Source organism: Triticum aestivum, chromosome 2B (assembly GCF_018294505.1).
Source record: "Triticum aestivum cultivar Chinese Spring chromosome 2B, IWGSC CS RefSeq v2.1, whole genome shotgun sequence".
Taxonomy (NCBI): Eukaryota; Viridiplantae; Streptophyta; class Magnoliopsida; order Poales; family Poaceae; genus Triticum; species Triticum aestivum.
The window spans coordinates 751,130,995-751,143,137 of record NC_057798.1 but is presented as its reverse complement, the minus strand read 5'-3'; the positions used below and the strand labels follow the sequence as shown (position 1 = coordinate 751,143,137).

Sequence of the window (12,143 nt, the reverse complement as noted above, 5' to 3'; positions counted from 1 at the left end):
GCTGCTTGATGCCCTCGCGCCGCTGCCGCTCTAGACGCCCTCACAAACGGGCTGCCGGGTATCCTCACGCCGCCGCCGTTCGCTCCCACCGTCCCACGTCGCCGCCGAAAAAAAAAAAAAAAAAGCCGTGGCTGGCTGCTCTCGCGCCACGCGGCCGGCTGCCCTCGCGCCGCCGGGGCTGTCGATTCCAACGCTCCCCGCTGCCACCGGCTGCTTCCCGACATTTGCAGCACCCGCGTCAAACGTCGCCGTCAGCAAAGCTCGTGGCATTCCCAAAGAAGGAGAAGCTCCAAGGCCGGCACGACAGCCTCTCCATTTGCCGTACGTGCGTTCGATTGGCTCCGCCGCGCTCGATCGGCCCAGAGAATAGCGATGTCGCCGAGGCTGGCTCCGTTCCCTCGCCCTGATGCCGCGGTTGTTGGCTTGCGTAAATTGCGTTACAGCTTCTCCGCTCCGTTCCCGTCAGCTGTCGAGAGTGTCACTGTCCGATGGATGCCCTTTTGTCCTATCCGTTTAGTTGCTACGACGGGGTACAAATCCGGCCGTGACGAAGGGCCGCTGGTTTCAACGCCTGAGCTCCATAGTACGGACGTGTGTGTGTCCACCCTGGTGGTACGTATGGCTCCTCTCCTTCAACCTCCGTCTCCAATAACTTGGGACGGTACTGTTCTGGTTCTTCTGATTTCTGAACATGGCGGTTACAGAGCATTTCCTTGCGTTTCTCTTGTGCAGAGCACCTTCGTCCATGTCGATGGCGGTAGGACCAGCCGGCGACCTACCCGGCACGACGGCCTTGCCCAGCGACGTTGCTCCTGCCGTTCCGGCCGTGGCCGACGAGCATATATGCGTCGACGTTTCTCGGGTAAGTGTTACTCTTCATGTTGCTGATCTTGTGATGTACTGTACATTGGTGGAAGAAGTCGACGTGTTTACCTCTCTGGGTGTTTTTAGCAAGCATCACGGTGCTTGCTTTGTCGCGCCGCTAGTTTCTTGTGTTTTTGGCGGTACGGGTTCTTGATCTTTTTTCTACAACTTTTTTATCGAGGAATTCTGTACTTTCTTTGAGAAAGGTGAAAGTGGATGATTGCAAACACCACACCACCCACCCCCTGCATCTCTTAGGAAACAAAGTATCCGTGTTTGATTTTTTTTTTGTCGATTTGATGCGTCAATTTTGCAAGAGAGGGTTTTTTCCTCCTTTTTGTATTAATAGAAACCTTCGGCACTACAAACTTCAGCCTTAAAAAAGCATAACAAAAATGAACCAAACAAGGCCTTCTTAGATTCTTTATGAAACAATAGCGGTCAGCTACAGCAGAAAAAGAATGAACAATGAACAAACCGTGGCAAAATGCAGGCAAATACTCCCTAATCATCCCAACAACACCATAACAGATGCAAACTTCTAACAGAAGCCTAAACCTTTGTTGCACATCCATTAGGTTTGATCCGAGGTTTTGAGTCAATAAAGTTCTCTTTATTATACAAAATACGGAATGTAAGCTAGTTAACTGCAATACAAAGATTACAAACACGATCTAGGAGAACTTTGTACCGGAATGAACTCTACTACCATTACACAGGAAGAAACACAACACTGTATAAGCATGATTTTTCGGTCTTTGATCACATCGCCAAGATCAAATTGATAAGAACATAGAGTGCGACCTGAGCCAACCTATATGACCCCAGATTTAGAGCGCCTTTCTACAAAGTTGCCTAGGAGTTCAAAAGGTACCAAACAAAAAGTATCACGTTAGTCGGATCCTCGGGACAAATATTTTGAAAGCTTGATATGCATCCACAAAGTCCATGAAATAGTAGCAACAACACTCAAGAAGTGAAAGTAAACCATTTCACATATAACATGTTCAGACCATTTATATTCTTCTTCTATATTGTAACTCCACCCCTTAAGAACTCTACGGTATTAGAAAAACAATTATGCCAAGTATTTAAAATAGCCTTTTACTCCCTCCGCCCGGAAATACTTGTCGTAGAAATGGATACAAATGGATGTATCCATAACTAAAATACATCTAGATACATCCATTCCTCGGACGAGTATTTTCGGACGGAGGGGGTACTTCTTTTCAAAGCCAAATTTAAGAAACAATATGGGCTAGATCTGTTCTCTCGGATCAACTCCCGGGATCAACACAACTCAAAACGAAAAGGATTTAGTTTGAATCACTGGATGAATATGACCCGCATGTAACAAGAGAACAACATGGTTAGAGACACCTCGACTAGGGTCTTGGCAGGAGCTAAAGGAAAACATAATTCCAAAGAAGTACTCCCTCCGTTCCAAAATAAGTGTCTCGACACTTATTTTGAGACGGAGGGAGTAGTTACTAATATCCTATCATGTCTTTTTTTTAAGGTATGGACTTGGTTGTTAGAATAACAAAAAACTTATCCCAACCAAAGCTAATTTCTATCACACCACAATGTCAGTGATTGAATTTAAGAGGTATGTCTATTAAGAACATTTCCTAACTTTATTTAGATCATTGACTTCTAATTATGTTATTTAACACAGTACAGACTCAAGCGCTCATACATATGCGTATACACTCACCCTATGAACGTGCACATGCACACCCTATCCCTATGAGCATCTTCGAGAGACTGAGCCGACATAGCATCTCGTCGTTGACGGAGCGGAAGTACTTCACACACGACACAACAGTGAACGACACTTGCACGATGGCAAATCCAGCCGTTTGCTGCTGTTTTATACTTGCCCATGGACGGTGTGATACCCATGTCGTCCAATGATATCGGTGCCGACAATCCTGAAATAAATCCAAGAAGGAATAATGCGAGCATCAGGACTTGAATCCTGATGGACTGGGGATATCATTGTCCCTTTAATCATCGAACTACAGATTGCAATCTAAGATTGATGTATAAGTTGTGTTTTAAAATGCCAGTAATGTCCCTAGATAGAAATGGTGTGCAGAATTGCTAACAGTTACTAGTTGTTACCAACTATTTTACCTCGGATACAAGCACCAGGGTGATTTACGAACATCATCAAGCGTGAAATCTTATAATAAAAGAATGTTGTGAAATCGACCTTTTTTCCCCACCCGTCATATAAAATCGATCTTTTTTCATGAAAACCTCCATCATACTAAACAACTCAAACGTCTACACGTGTACGTTTAGCATTTGAACACGCGTCTACCTGTGAAAACCTCGCAAAAATAAAATAAAATAAAATAAAAATCTCCTTCAAGCAATGATTGCGAGTTTAAGTTAGGATTGCGCATGCGAAAACGACACCGTACCCGAAGATCCAGCACCAGCAGAACTAGTCTCTCACGGAAAAGCTCACTAAATTTGTCGACGTAGCACATCAACATCTTTTCTTTACAGGAACACTTCAACAGTTAAGACAAAAGACTCGTTAGAAAATTGCACTCCAGAAGGGAATCATCCCATGAATCAAACACAACTCTCGTACACTACACAGGACACATCCACCACACAAAGTATCATAGTAGATACAGCTACACCGGACGCATCGCCCACGGGAATCAGATCCAATCGACCTTGAATCCCCTGTCCGCAAGCGTTTCGTCCTAAATTTCTCCCCGTAGCAGCGTGATGCCATCCAGTATTTCCCCCGAGCCCCCAACCAGCCAACCGTTTTCCGAGCTCAACTTCCCGAACGTGCAAGCGTGCCCAACCACTGTCACGTCCACGTGGGGCCCGGCCGTCCCATGGCCCCCACCCGGCAGCGTCACAGCGGTTAATAAGGGTCTCGCTGTCCCGGCCCGGGGAATCTGTGTCGTTGGTACTTGGACTCGCCGAGAGCAGAGCCGAGCCGAGCGAGCACCACTCCCCCCTGCTCCTCGTGCGTCGCGTGTGCCGCGGCGGCTGTCGAGCGGAGCGGAGCGGATCGGCGGCGATGGCTCCGAGGGAACAGACGGGCGCCGGGGCCGGGGGCGGCGCGGCGGATCCGGAGGCCGACATCGAGGCCCCTCTCATCTCCTACAGCTCCTCCTTCTTCTTCCAGGACGGCGCGGCGGCGGGGGCGGGCGAGGACGGCTCCGGCGACGAGGAGCAGCGGCGGAACCAGCGGCGGTTCCTCCTCGGCGGCCAGCTGCAATCCAACGCCACCTCCCAGGTCGCGCTCGTCGGCACCGACTTCTGCCCCATCGAGAGCCTCGACTACGAGTACGCGCCCCTCCTCCCCCCAATCTCTCCGGCAATTCCGCCGGCTTGGTTCCAATCAGCGTCAGCTGTTGACTCTGGCGGTGCCCGGCTGGGCTGCTTGCAGGCTGATCGAGAACGACGTGTTCAAGCAGGACTGGCGGGCGCAGGGGCGGGGCCACATCCTGCGCTACTTCGCGCTCAAGTGGGCGCTCTGCTTCCTCGTCGGCGCGCTCACCGCCGCCGCCGCCTTCGTCGCCAACCTCGGCGTCGAGAACGTCGCCGGGGCCAAGTTCGTCGTCACCTCCAACCGCATGTTCGCGCGCAGGTAACCAGCAGTGTGCACTGGACGCCGGAGCCTTTCTGTTGAACTGAACTGACTGCGATTTAGCTGTGAATACCGACTTGACTTTCAGTGTTGACTCAAAATTGATCCCGTCAGGTTTGAATCGGCGTTTCTGGTCTTCCTGTTTTCGAATCTCCTGCTCACCATGTTCGCCACGGTGCTGACGGTGTACGTGGCGCCTGCGGCCGCCGGCTCCGGCATCCCGGAGGTGAAGGCCTACTTGAACGGCGTCGATGCACCCAACATTTTCTGTTTTAAGACTCTGGTGGTGAAGGTAGAGTAGTAAATTCCTTTCGCTTTCATCCCTGTTGTTTCATGGCATGAATTATTGGTATGATGATGTGCCCTTGCATTCATGATGGCTGACACTTCGCACTTACTACTAGCTCACACTTGGCTTAACTTAAAGCAATAGACTGCTTGATTGGTTTCTTGGCCTGCCATTTGGAGTTAGTATTGTAGCAGAGATACTTCTAATATACTTGTCAGACATTGTAGTGGGGTCTGCAGTAGTTCTGTTTGTTTATGATCATTCTGCTTTTAAGCAACACATCACATGAGCGATGATTTTCGCAAGTGGGAGTGTTGGACTTGATCAGATCTGTATGGGATAGGAAATTATGTCAACAGAAATATGCTATGGTATTTTGTTACCCATACAACACTTCGTATACATAAAAGATGTAGGGAAGAATTTTGTTTTTACTTTTTAGAAAAGGAGGATGTACCCCCGGCCTCTGCATCTGGATGATGCATGCAGCCATATTATTAATTATTCACAAAGACCATACAAGGTGAAGATGTAGGGAAGAAATGTGCTGTTGTAATGCCATTATGGTCACTACACTTTCCCGTCATCTTTTTGTGCAGACCAAATTGCCTCTGCTCGTTCCTGTTTTATGAATATGCCTGAATTTCAACTATCTTCTGGTTTCTGAACAGGTTGTGGGATGCATTGCTGCAGTATCATCATCACTGCATGTGGGAAAAGCTGGTCCTCTGGTACACACAGGTGCATGCATTGCATCAATACTTGGGCAAGGTGGCTCGCGTAAATATCGCATGACATGTAAATGGCTAAGGCACTTCAAGAATGATAGAGATCGGAGGGACCTTGTCACTTGTGGTGCCGGTGCTGGTATTGCTGGTGCTTTCAGGGCTCCAGTCGCTGGAGTTCTTTTTGCTCTGGAAACAGTGTCTTCACGGTAAAAACTTCTCCATGATTCCACATATTGGTACTTTCCTCGATTAATTTTCTTAATTTCATTATCTATTCATTGAGAGAAGAACATGTCCTCCACATTTGAGAAATGCAGGAATTTGTTTTGCCTACATATAGTTTTCTGTAGGTTTATGCTTAATTAAGGTGGCACACTCGATGCTCCAATACATGCCTCAAGTTAGCAACTTGCTGGCTTTAAAGTTTATATGTTTGTAAGTGAGGAGAAGATTGCTCCACCTAGTGGCAAAACTTTTGACTTACGCAATCCCATTAAAAAAATGATGCTTTTTACCATGTGTCACGTGATATCAAAACGAGTTTCTCCTTATTCTCACATTTTTCTCCTTAAGTTGGGGTTATCTGATTATCTTATTGTGATTATCTGAAATCTTGAACCATCACTCTACCTATCCGACCATTCTTGCTAGAAATTATCATTGATGCAGTGAAGGGTAGTAGGGTGCAATATATTTGTCCTTTAAGCATATCCTTTGATGAAAGTATTTATGCAAGGGCTTCTGCAACATGGCACCTCTATACAAAATTTTGCAATGAATAAAATACTTGTGGACCATCCTTTTTGTTGTCTTTGCAGATGGAGGAGTGCCCTACTCTGGCGAGCTTTCTTCACAACAGCAGTTGTTGCCGTTGTCCTTAGGGCATTAATAGACATCTGTAAAAGAGGCCGGTGTGGCTTGTTCGGGAAAGGCGGTCTTATAATGTTTGATGTGACTTCGGGCTATGTCAACTATCATGTGATTGATTTACCTCCGGTAATCACTCTAGCAGTTTTTGGAGGAGTACTGGGAAGCCTGTACAACTTCTTCCTCGACAAGGTTCTTCGTCTCTACAATGTTATCAACGAGTATGTACTGGTACTGATATTGGCTTAATGTTACTGGTCTTTACTTCCATAATGTTTAACTGCAGACATTCTATTTGGTAAAGTTTTAGTAGTCTTGAATACATCACTTGCCTGAAATATTATCTCCTATCAATGTTGAGAATTGGTTAATTAAAAGTTCAAAACTGTCCATAACAATGGTAATGCACACTTACTGCTAATTTTTGTAAATACTTAATTGCAGTTGTCAATTAGAATTGTTTTTCCATTCGAAGTGAAAACATTTGCCCCAGCTTAACTTCATTTCCTATCTGTTCAATTTACTCTCAGGAAAGGTCGAACTTACAGACTACTCCTGGCTGCAACAGTCTCCGTCTGTACTTCATGTTGCCTCTTTGGCTTGCCATGGCTTGCAGCTTGCAAACCATGCCCAGCTGACTCAAGAGAAGCTTGTCCATCAATAGGGAGATCTGGAAATTTCAAGAAGTTCCAGTGTCCAATGCATAACTACAATGACTTGGCTAGCCTGTTCTTTAACACCAACGATGACACCATTAGAAACCTCTACAGTAATGGCACTGACCATGAGTTCCATATCACCTCGATCCTTGTGTTCTTTATTGCATCATATTTTCTGGGCATTTTCAGCTATGGCCTTGCCTTACCATCTGGCCTTTTCGTACCTGTTATTTTAACTGGTGCAGCTTACGGTCGTCTGGTTGGCATGCTGATTGGGTCGCAATCAACTTTGGATCATGGTCTTTTTGCGGTTCTTGGTTCTGCTGCCCTTCTAGGTGGATCGATGAGAATGACTGTCTCAGTTTGTGTTGTCATCCTAGAACTGACAAATAATCTGCTGATGCTTCCTCTGGTTATGCTGGTCCTTATCATATCAAAGACAGTGGCAGATGCTTTTAATGCAAATGTCTATGATCTGCTTGTTAAATTGAAGGGTTTTCCTTTTCTTGAAGGGCATGCTGAACCCTACATGCGACAACTGTCAGTTAGTGATGTTGTAACTGGCCCTCTACAGACATTCAATGGCATAGAGAAGGTTGGCCGTATTGTGGATACTTTGAAGGCAACCGATCATAATGGTTTCCCTGTGGTTGACGAGCCACCATTTTCAGACACTCCTCTGTTATATGGTCTAGTTCTTCGGTCGCACCTGCTTGTTCTATTGAGGAAGAAAGAGTTCATCAGTAGTTCCACAGCTTCAGCATCAGATGCTTCAAAGCATTTCTCACCTGAGGATTTCGCTAAACGTGGTTCAGGAAAGCATGACAGAATTGAGGACATTGAACTGACTGCAGAAGAACTGGAAATGTTTGTAGACTTGCATCCTTTCACAAACACATCCCCTTACACTGTGGTTGAGACCATGTCCTTGGCTAAAGCTCTTATACTTTTTCGTGAAGTTGGATTAAGACACCTTTTGGTTCTTCCAAAAACTTCCAAGGTCAGCGACTCTGTTTACATCTGAATTATCTCAGATTTTAAGATTTTCAAGGATTACTTCTTAAATCTGCTTTGTAATTCATTCTTATTCCATTCTCATGCTCGCATGTTGCAACCGTCATGTGTTTTGCTGGCAAGTTGTTTCATGATTATTGATTAATACTGAGAGTAACCATGATGATTAGTCATACAGGTTGAGAAAGCGCGTATGAATCCCTTTAGTATAATTATCTTTTACTCCGTATATTGCAAATTTGTATATATTTTGCTCAAATGGTTACCAGTGATTAATTTTGGACCATTTACTGTCTGAATGCAGAGGGCGCCTGTTGTTGGCATATTAACACGGCATGACTTCATGCCTGAGCACGTACTGGGTCTCCATCCGTACCTGTTCAAGAGCAGATGGAAGAAGGTGCGATTTGGCAAGACGGCCTTTTCCAACTTCTTTTGACAGTTGCCATAGAAACTAATGATTCGGAGAATTAACCCAGCGACCATCGGTACATTGTATGGGAACCACCGGGTGGTAGTTTACCAAACATATATACGGATAAGCTAGTTGTATGATAGCGGCAATAGCATTTTCTGGTATCACATGACAATGTATGTTGCCCCTGAGAGATGTTCTGAAATATGAAATATACACAGAAGGGTTTCCATTGCAACCTACAATGAGATCCGTTCGAAGAGGCCTTTGTCAACTCTTCCAGCATTAACAAATAAACAAACGTCAGTACTTCAGACTCCGTTTCATTGCATAAGTGAAATTCAGGTATCGTGAAGTAGAACTAGTATCTAACATTCTTAAGAAGTTGCTCCCCACTTCTACCTATTCTCTCAACATGCACACTATCCACATCATCACCATGCCACGTCATCAATACTAAATAGGAGCAACCCACTAACTCATCATGCAAGCTATCCACCTAAGCAAACCTGCCACATCATCAGCTCTTTTTTTTTTGCGGGAGCACATCATCAACTCTTAATATTAGAAAAGATGGCGCATGCAAGCACATGCAGCCCAATACTAAATGCTTAAATATTTCACCAAATCAACTAGAAAAAATGAACGCACACAAGGCTTATGACCCGACCAGGCTATAATAACTAGCAAGCACATGCAAACCGTTACTCTAGCCCACATGCATCCATTATTAAGTGCTCGCCGAAACTGATGGAAGCCTACGAGACTAATTTGCACTGTCTTCTCCCCTTCATGTTCCAATGCTCACGTATATCTTTTGCCATTCCTATAGACTCCACAGGATGGATCCCTTCCCTGTCACAGTCCTCCCACATTCCTTGCCATGCCAGCACGCACAAGCCATGGCGTTGCCATGGTTCAACAAAGATGGTCTTCTCGCCAACGACGTCACCACAAGTTGGAGATCGATGCCGCGCTACCACACCACGCCTGGACGGCGCCGCTGCGTGCCTGCAGCGCGTCGACGGCACCCGTAGCGCCTCCCCGTTGCACTGCATCGGTTTCTCCTGACCATGACGCCACCCCGGATCACGCATTCACGCCACAACAGACCCGCCACGGGTTGACGGAACCACAACAGCGACTTCCGGTGCCCCACATCAGCTTCGCCCGGCCGTGCACATCGGATTCGCCCATCCGCGGATGCACTCCATGCGCACCCGGGGTCGTAGCAGCTCCACCAAGGATAGGACCTCCTCCCTTTGCTCCAGCGTGGAGCCTGACGAGCCAGTGGGCATGGCTTGCACTCGAGAGGAATAATAGGTGCTCTTCGTTCTCAGAATCAGCCTCAGCTTGCCTCAGGAAATTAATTATCCTAATTTGATCTACATAGCTAACTCGACCTTGCATGTTACAGGTATAAAATCTGCCTCAAAGTTTCACAACTCGTGTCACTGCTCCATGCTCCTCACCTTGCATGTTATACGGAGGTGCTGAGGTTATACCTGATTTCTCACCCATAAATTTTCAAGTAAGAAATTCTTGATTTTGGATCCATCTCGGTGGCCCATACAATGAATCATCTCACCTTACCAAGATTAACTTTCTGTTTCTTTATTTTATTCTTACATAATCAACTGATTTTGCTTAAGTTTGCTTAAGTTTGCACATTTGTTGTTCTATCTTCCATGCTTCCACTAGTAAAAAAAGGACCTATAGTCCCGGTTCGTGAGGGCCATTTGTCCCGGTTTTTGAACCGGGACTAAAGTGTCGGTACTAATGCCCTAAACCTTTAGTCCCGGTTTTTGCATAAACCGGGACAGATGGGCCTCCACGTGGCCGGTGCGCCGAGCCCAGGAAGGAGGGCCTTTGGTCCCGGTTGGTGGCACCAACCGGGACCAAAAGGCATCCACGCGTCAGCATTTCAGGGCTGGGGTTTTTGTTTTTTTTAAGGGGGGGGGGGGGGTTGGGGGTTTTTTTTGGGGGGGGGGGGGGTTAATTTAGGTGTTTCATATATTGTGTTACCTAGCTAATTAATAGAGAGAAGTGTCCTCTCTTAAGTCCGTGCTTGGTCGACGCTACGTACTGTACATAGAGAGGCCCTCGACACGCTAGCTAGTAAGAAAATGAAGGAAACCATTAAGTACAGAAGTTCGTCATGCATACCGAGAGAAGTGATCGATCGACCTCTCCTTCTCCGAGAGATTGGTCGAACAACAAGTTTTCGTATTATCTATCCGACGCTACTGGCTACATACATACACAATATCTCTTACAATCCCTTAGCATTTGAAATCAACTTTCACATGGTATTCTCCGGCTTTATTGATGACGTGGTCAAGAAAGAATCCCGCCAATTCCTCTTAAATTGCTTTCATGCGATCTTGTGGTAGGAGTTCATTCCGCATCTGTCACGTCTAATTTGAAGAAGGGGGTTAATACATATATGAATGAAACTCAACAGAAATGATGGTGTAATAAAATGAAATTGTGAATATTATTGCTTACGCACTTCATATTGTCTTTTAGAGTAGCCCCGCTTATTTTTCAAAGTCGCGTTGTAGATGAACTCGCACACGTAGTATCCACATAAATTATTCCCTTCTTTCTGCCATAAGCTCTTTACGAGAAATAGAGGTCAATCAAACTGATAATGAAACATTATAAATGCATTGATGAAAGTATAGCTATAGAATCAACGGGAGATGCGCGCAGCTAGCTAGCTAGTAGTACTTACTTTCGGGTATGTATATCGCGGAAAAAAATTCTATGAGACCAGGTCTCACGGATTAGCAGGTGAGACCCATCCTGATGGATGACATGTGGCATTCACAAATCACAAAGCATTTACCCGACCCCCACCTGAAATCAGGGGGAAAGAGATTAGATGCTTTGTGATTTGTGAATGCCACGTGTCATCCATCAAGGCGGGTCTCACTTGTTTTATATGAGACTTGGTCTCATATAATTTTTTTCCGTATATCGCAGCTCCTTTGGCAGTCCCGGAGCTTCTGCGTTGAACTGTTTCCAAACCCTGCAAGACAAAGAAAATAATTATTATTACTTGAGATATCAGGAAATGAACAAAAAGTTGCCGATATGGTGCGATAATGATCGATTGAACTTACTTGTTGAGAAATTTAGTCATGTCCGCATAGGTTTCGGGATCTTTTCGTCTCGAGTCTAAGACGGTTACTAGTCCCCACTCAAGCTTAATCTCCAGAAGAACATAGTGAAAGCTGTGCACGTATGCATAACTCATCAATTATATTACTATAACCTCGCTCAAGTAATAAGGGAAACCGAATATGCACACGACAGTAACACTCACTTGAAGTTGTAAGGAAAGAGTATTAAATCTTTGTTTTGATTTTTGATCAACGATTGTAGCAAGCTGGCCTCGGCCTCTACGACCTTCTTTTTAACCTGAAATTCATCTATAATATTGTGTTAATGAACCCAATATCATACATTTCTTGTTTTTTGCACTCGATGATCTTCAATCTGCATAATATAGTGAGGATAATTAATTATAAATACATGCAATGAAAGAGCCGAGCTATATATAGAGACTTAATGACAAAAATAGTACTTACAGACAGTAGCAAAAGACCGTTAATTTATCGAGGGCCTTTTGATTGAAGAACTCGAAGAACTCCTCAAATGGAACAAGCAACAG

The 12,143-nt window shown here is 45.3% G+C and overlaps 1 protein-coding gene across 4 annotated transcripts; it reads left to right on the top strand.

Annotated features, from left to right (window-relative positions):
* The first annotated feature begins 329 nt into the window (after positions 1-329).
* LOC123047138 (putative chloride channel-like protein CLC-g) lies at positions 330-8,724 on the top strand. Of its 4 annotated transcripts, XM_044470628.1 has the most exons (10): positions 330-612; positions 733-862; positions 4,028-4,188; positions 4,292-4,492; positions 4,607-4,784; positions 5,453-5,715; positions 6,328-6,597; positions 6,907-7,145; positions 7,281-8,035; positions 8,354-8,724. In XM_044470628.1, the coding sequence occupies exons 2-10, from the start codon at positions 746-748 to the stop codon at positions 8,486-8,488; spliced, it is 2,319 nt and encodes a 772-aa protein (XP_044326563.1). In that variant the 5' UTR covers positions 330-612; positions 733-745; the 3' UTR covers positions 8,489-8,724. The 4 variants fall into 4 exon arrangements, with proteins under 4 accessions (XP_044326563.1, XP_044326561.1, XP_044326564.1 ...); XM_044470626.1 differs by having other exon boundaries at positions 6,907-8,035; XM_044470629.1 differs by having other exon boundaries at positions 368-583; positions 705-862; positions 4,115-4,188; positions 6,907-8,035.
* Positions 8,725-12,143: the final 3,419 nt, after the last annotated feature.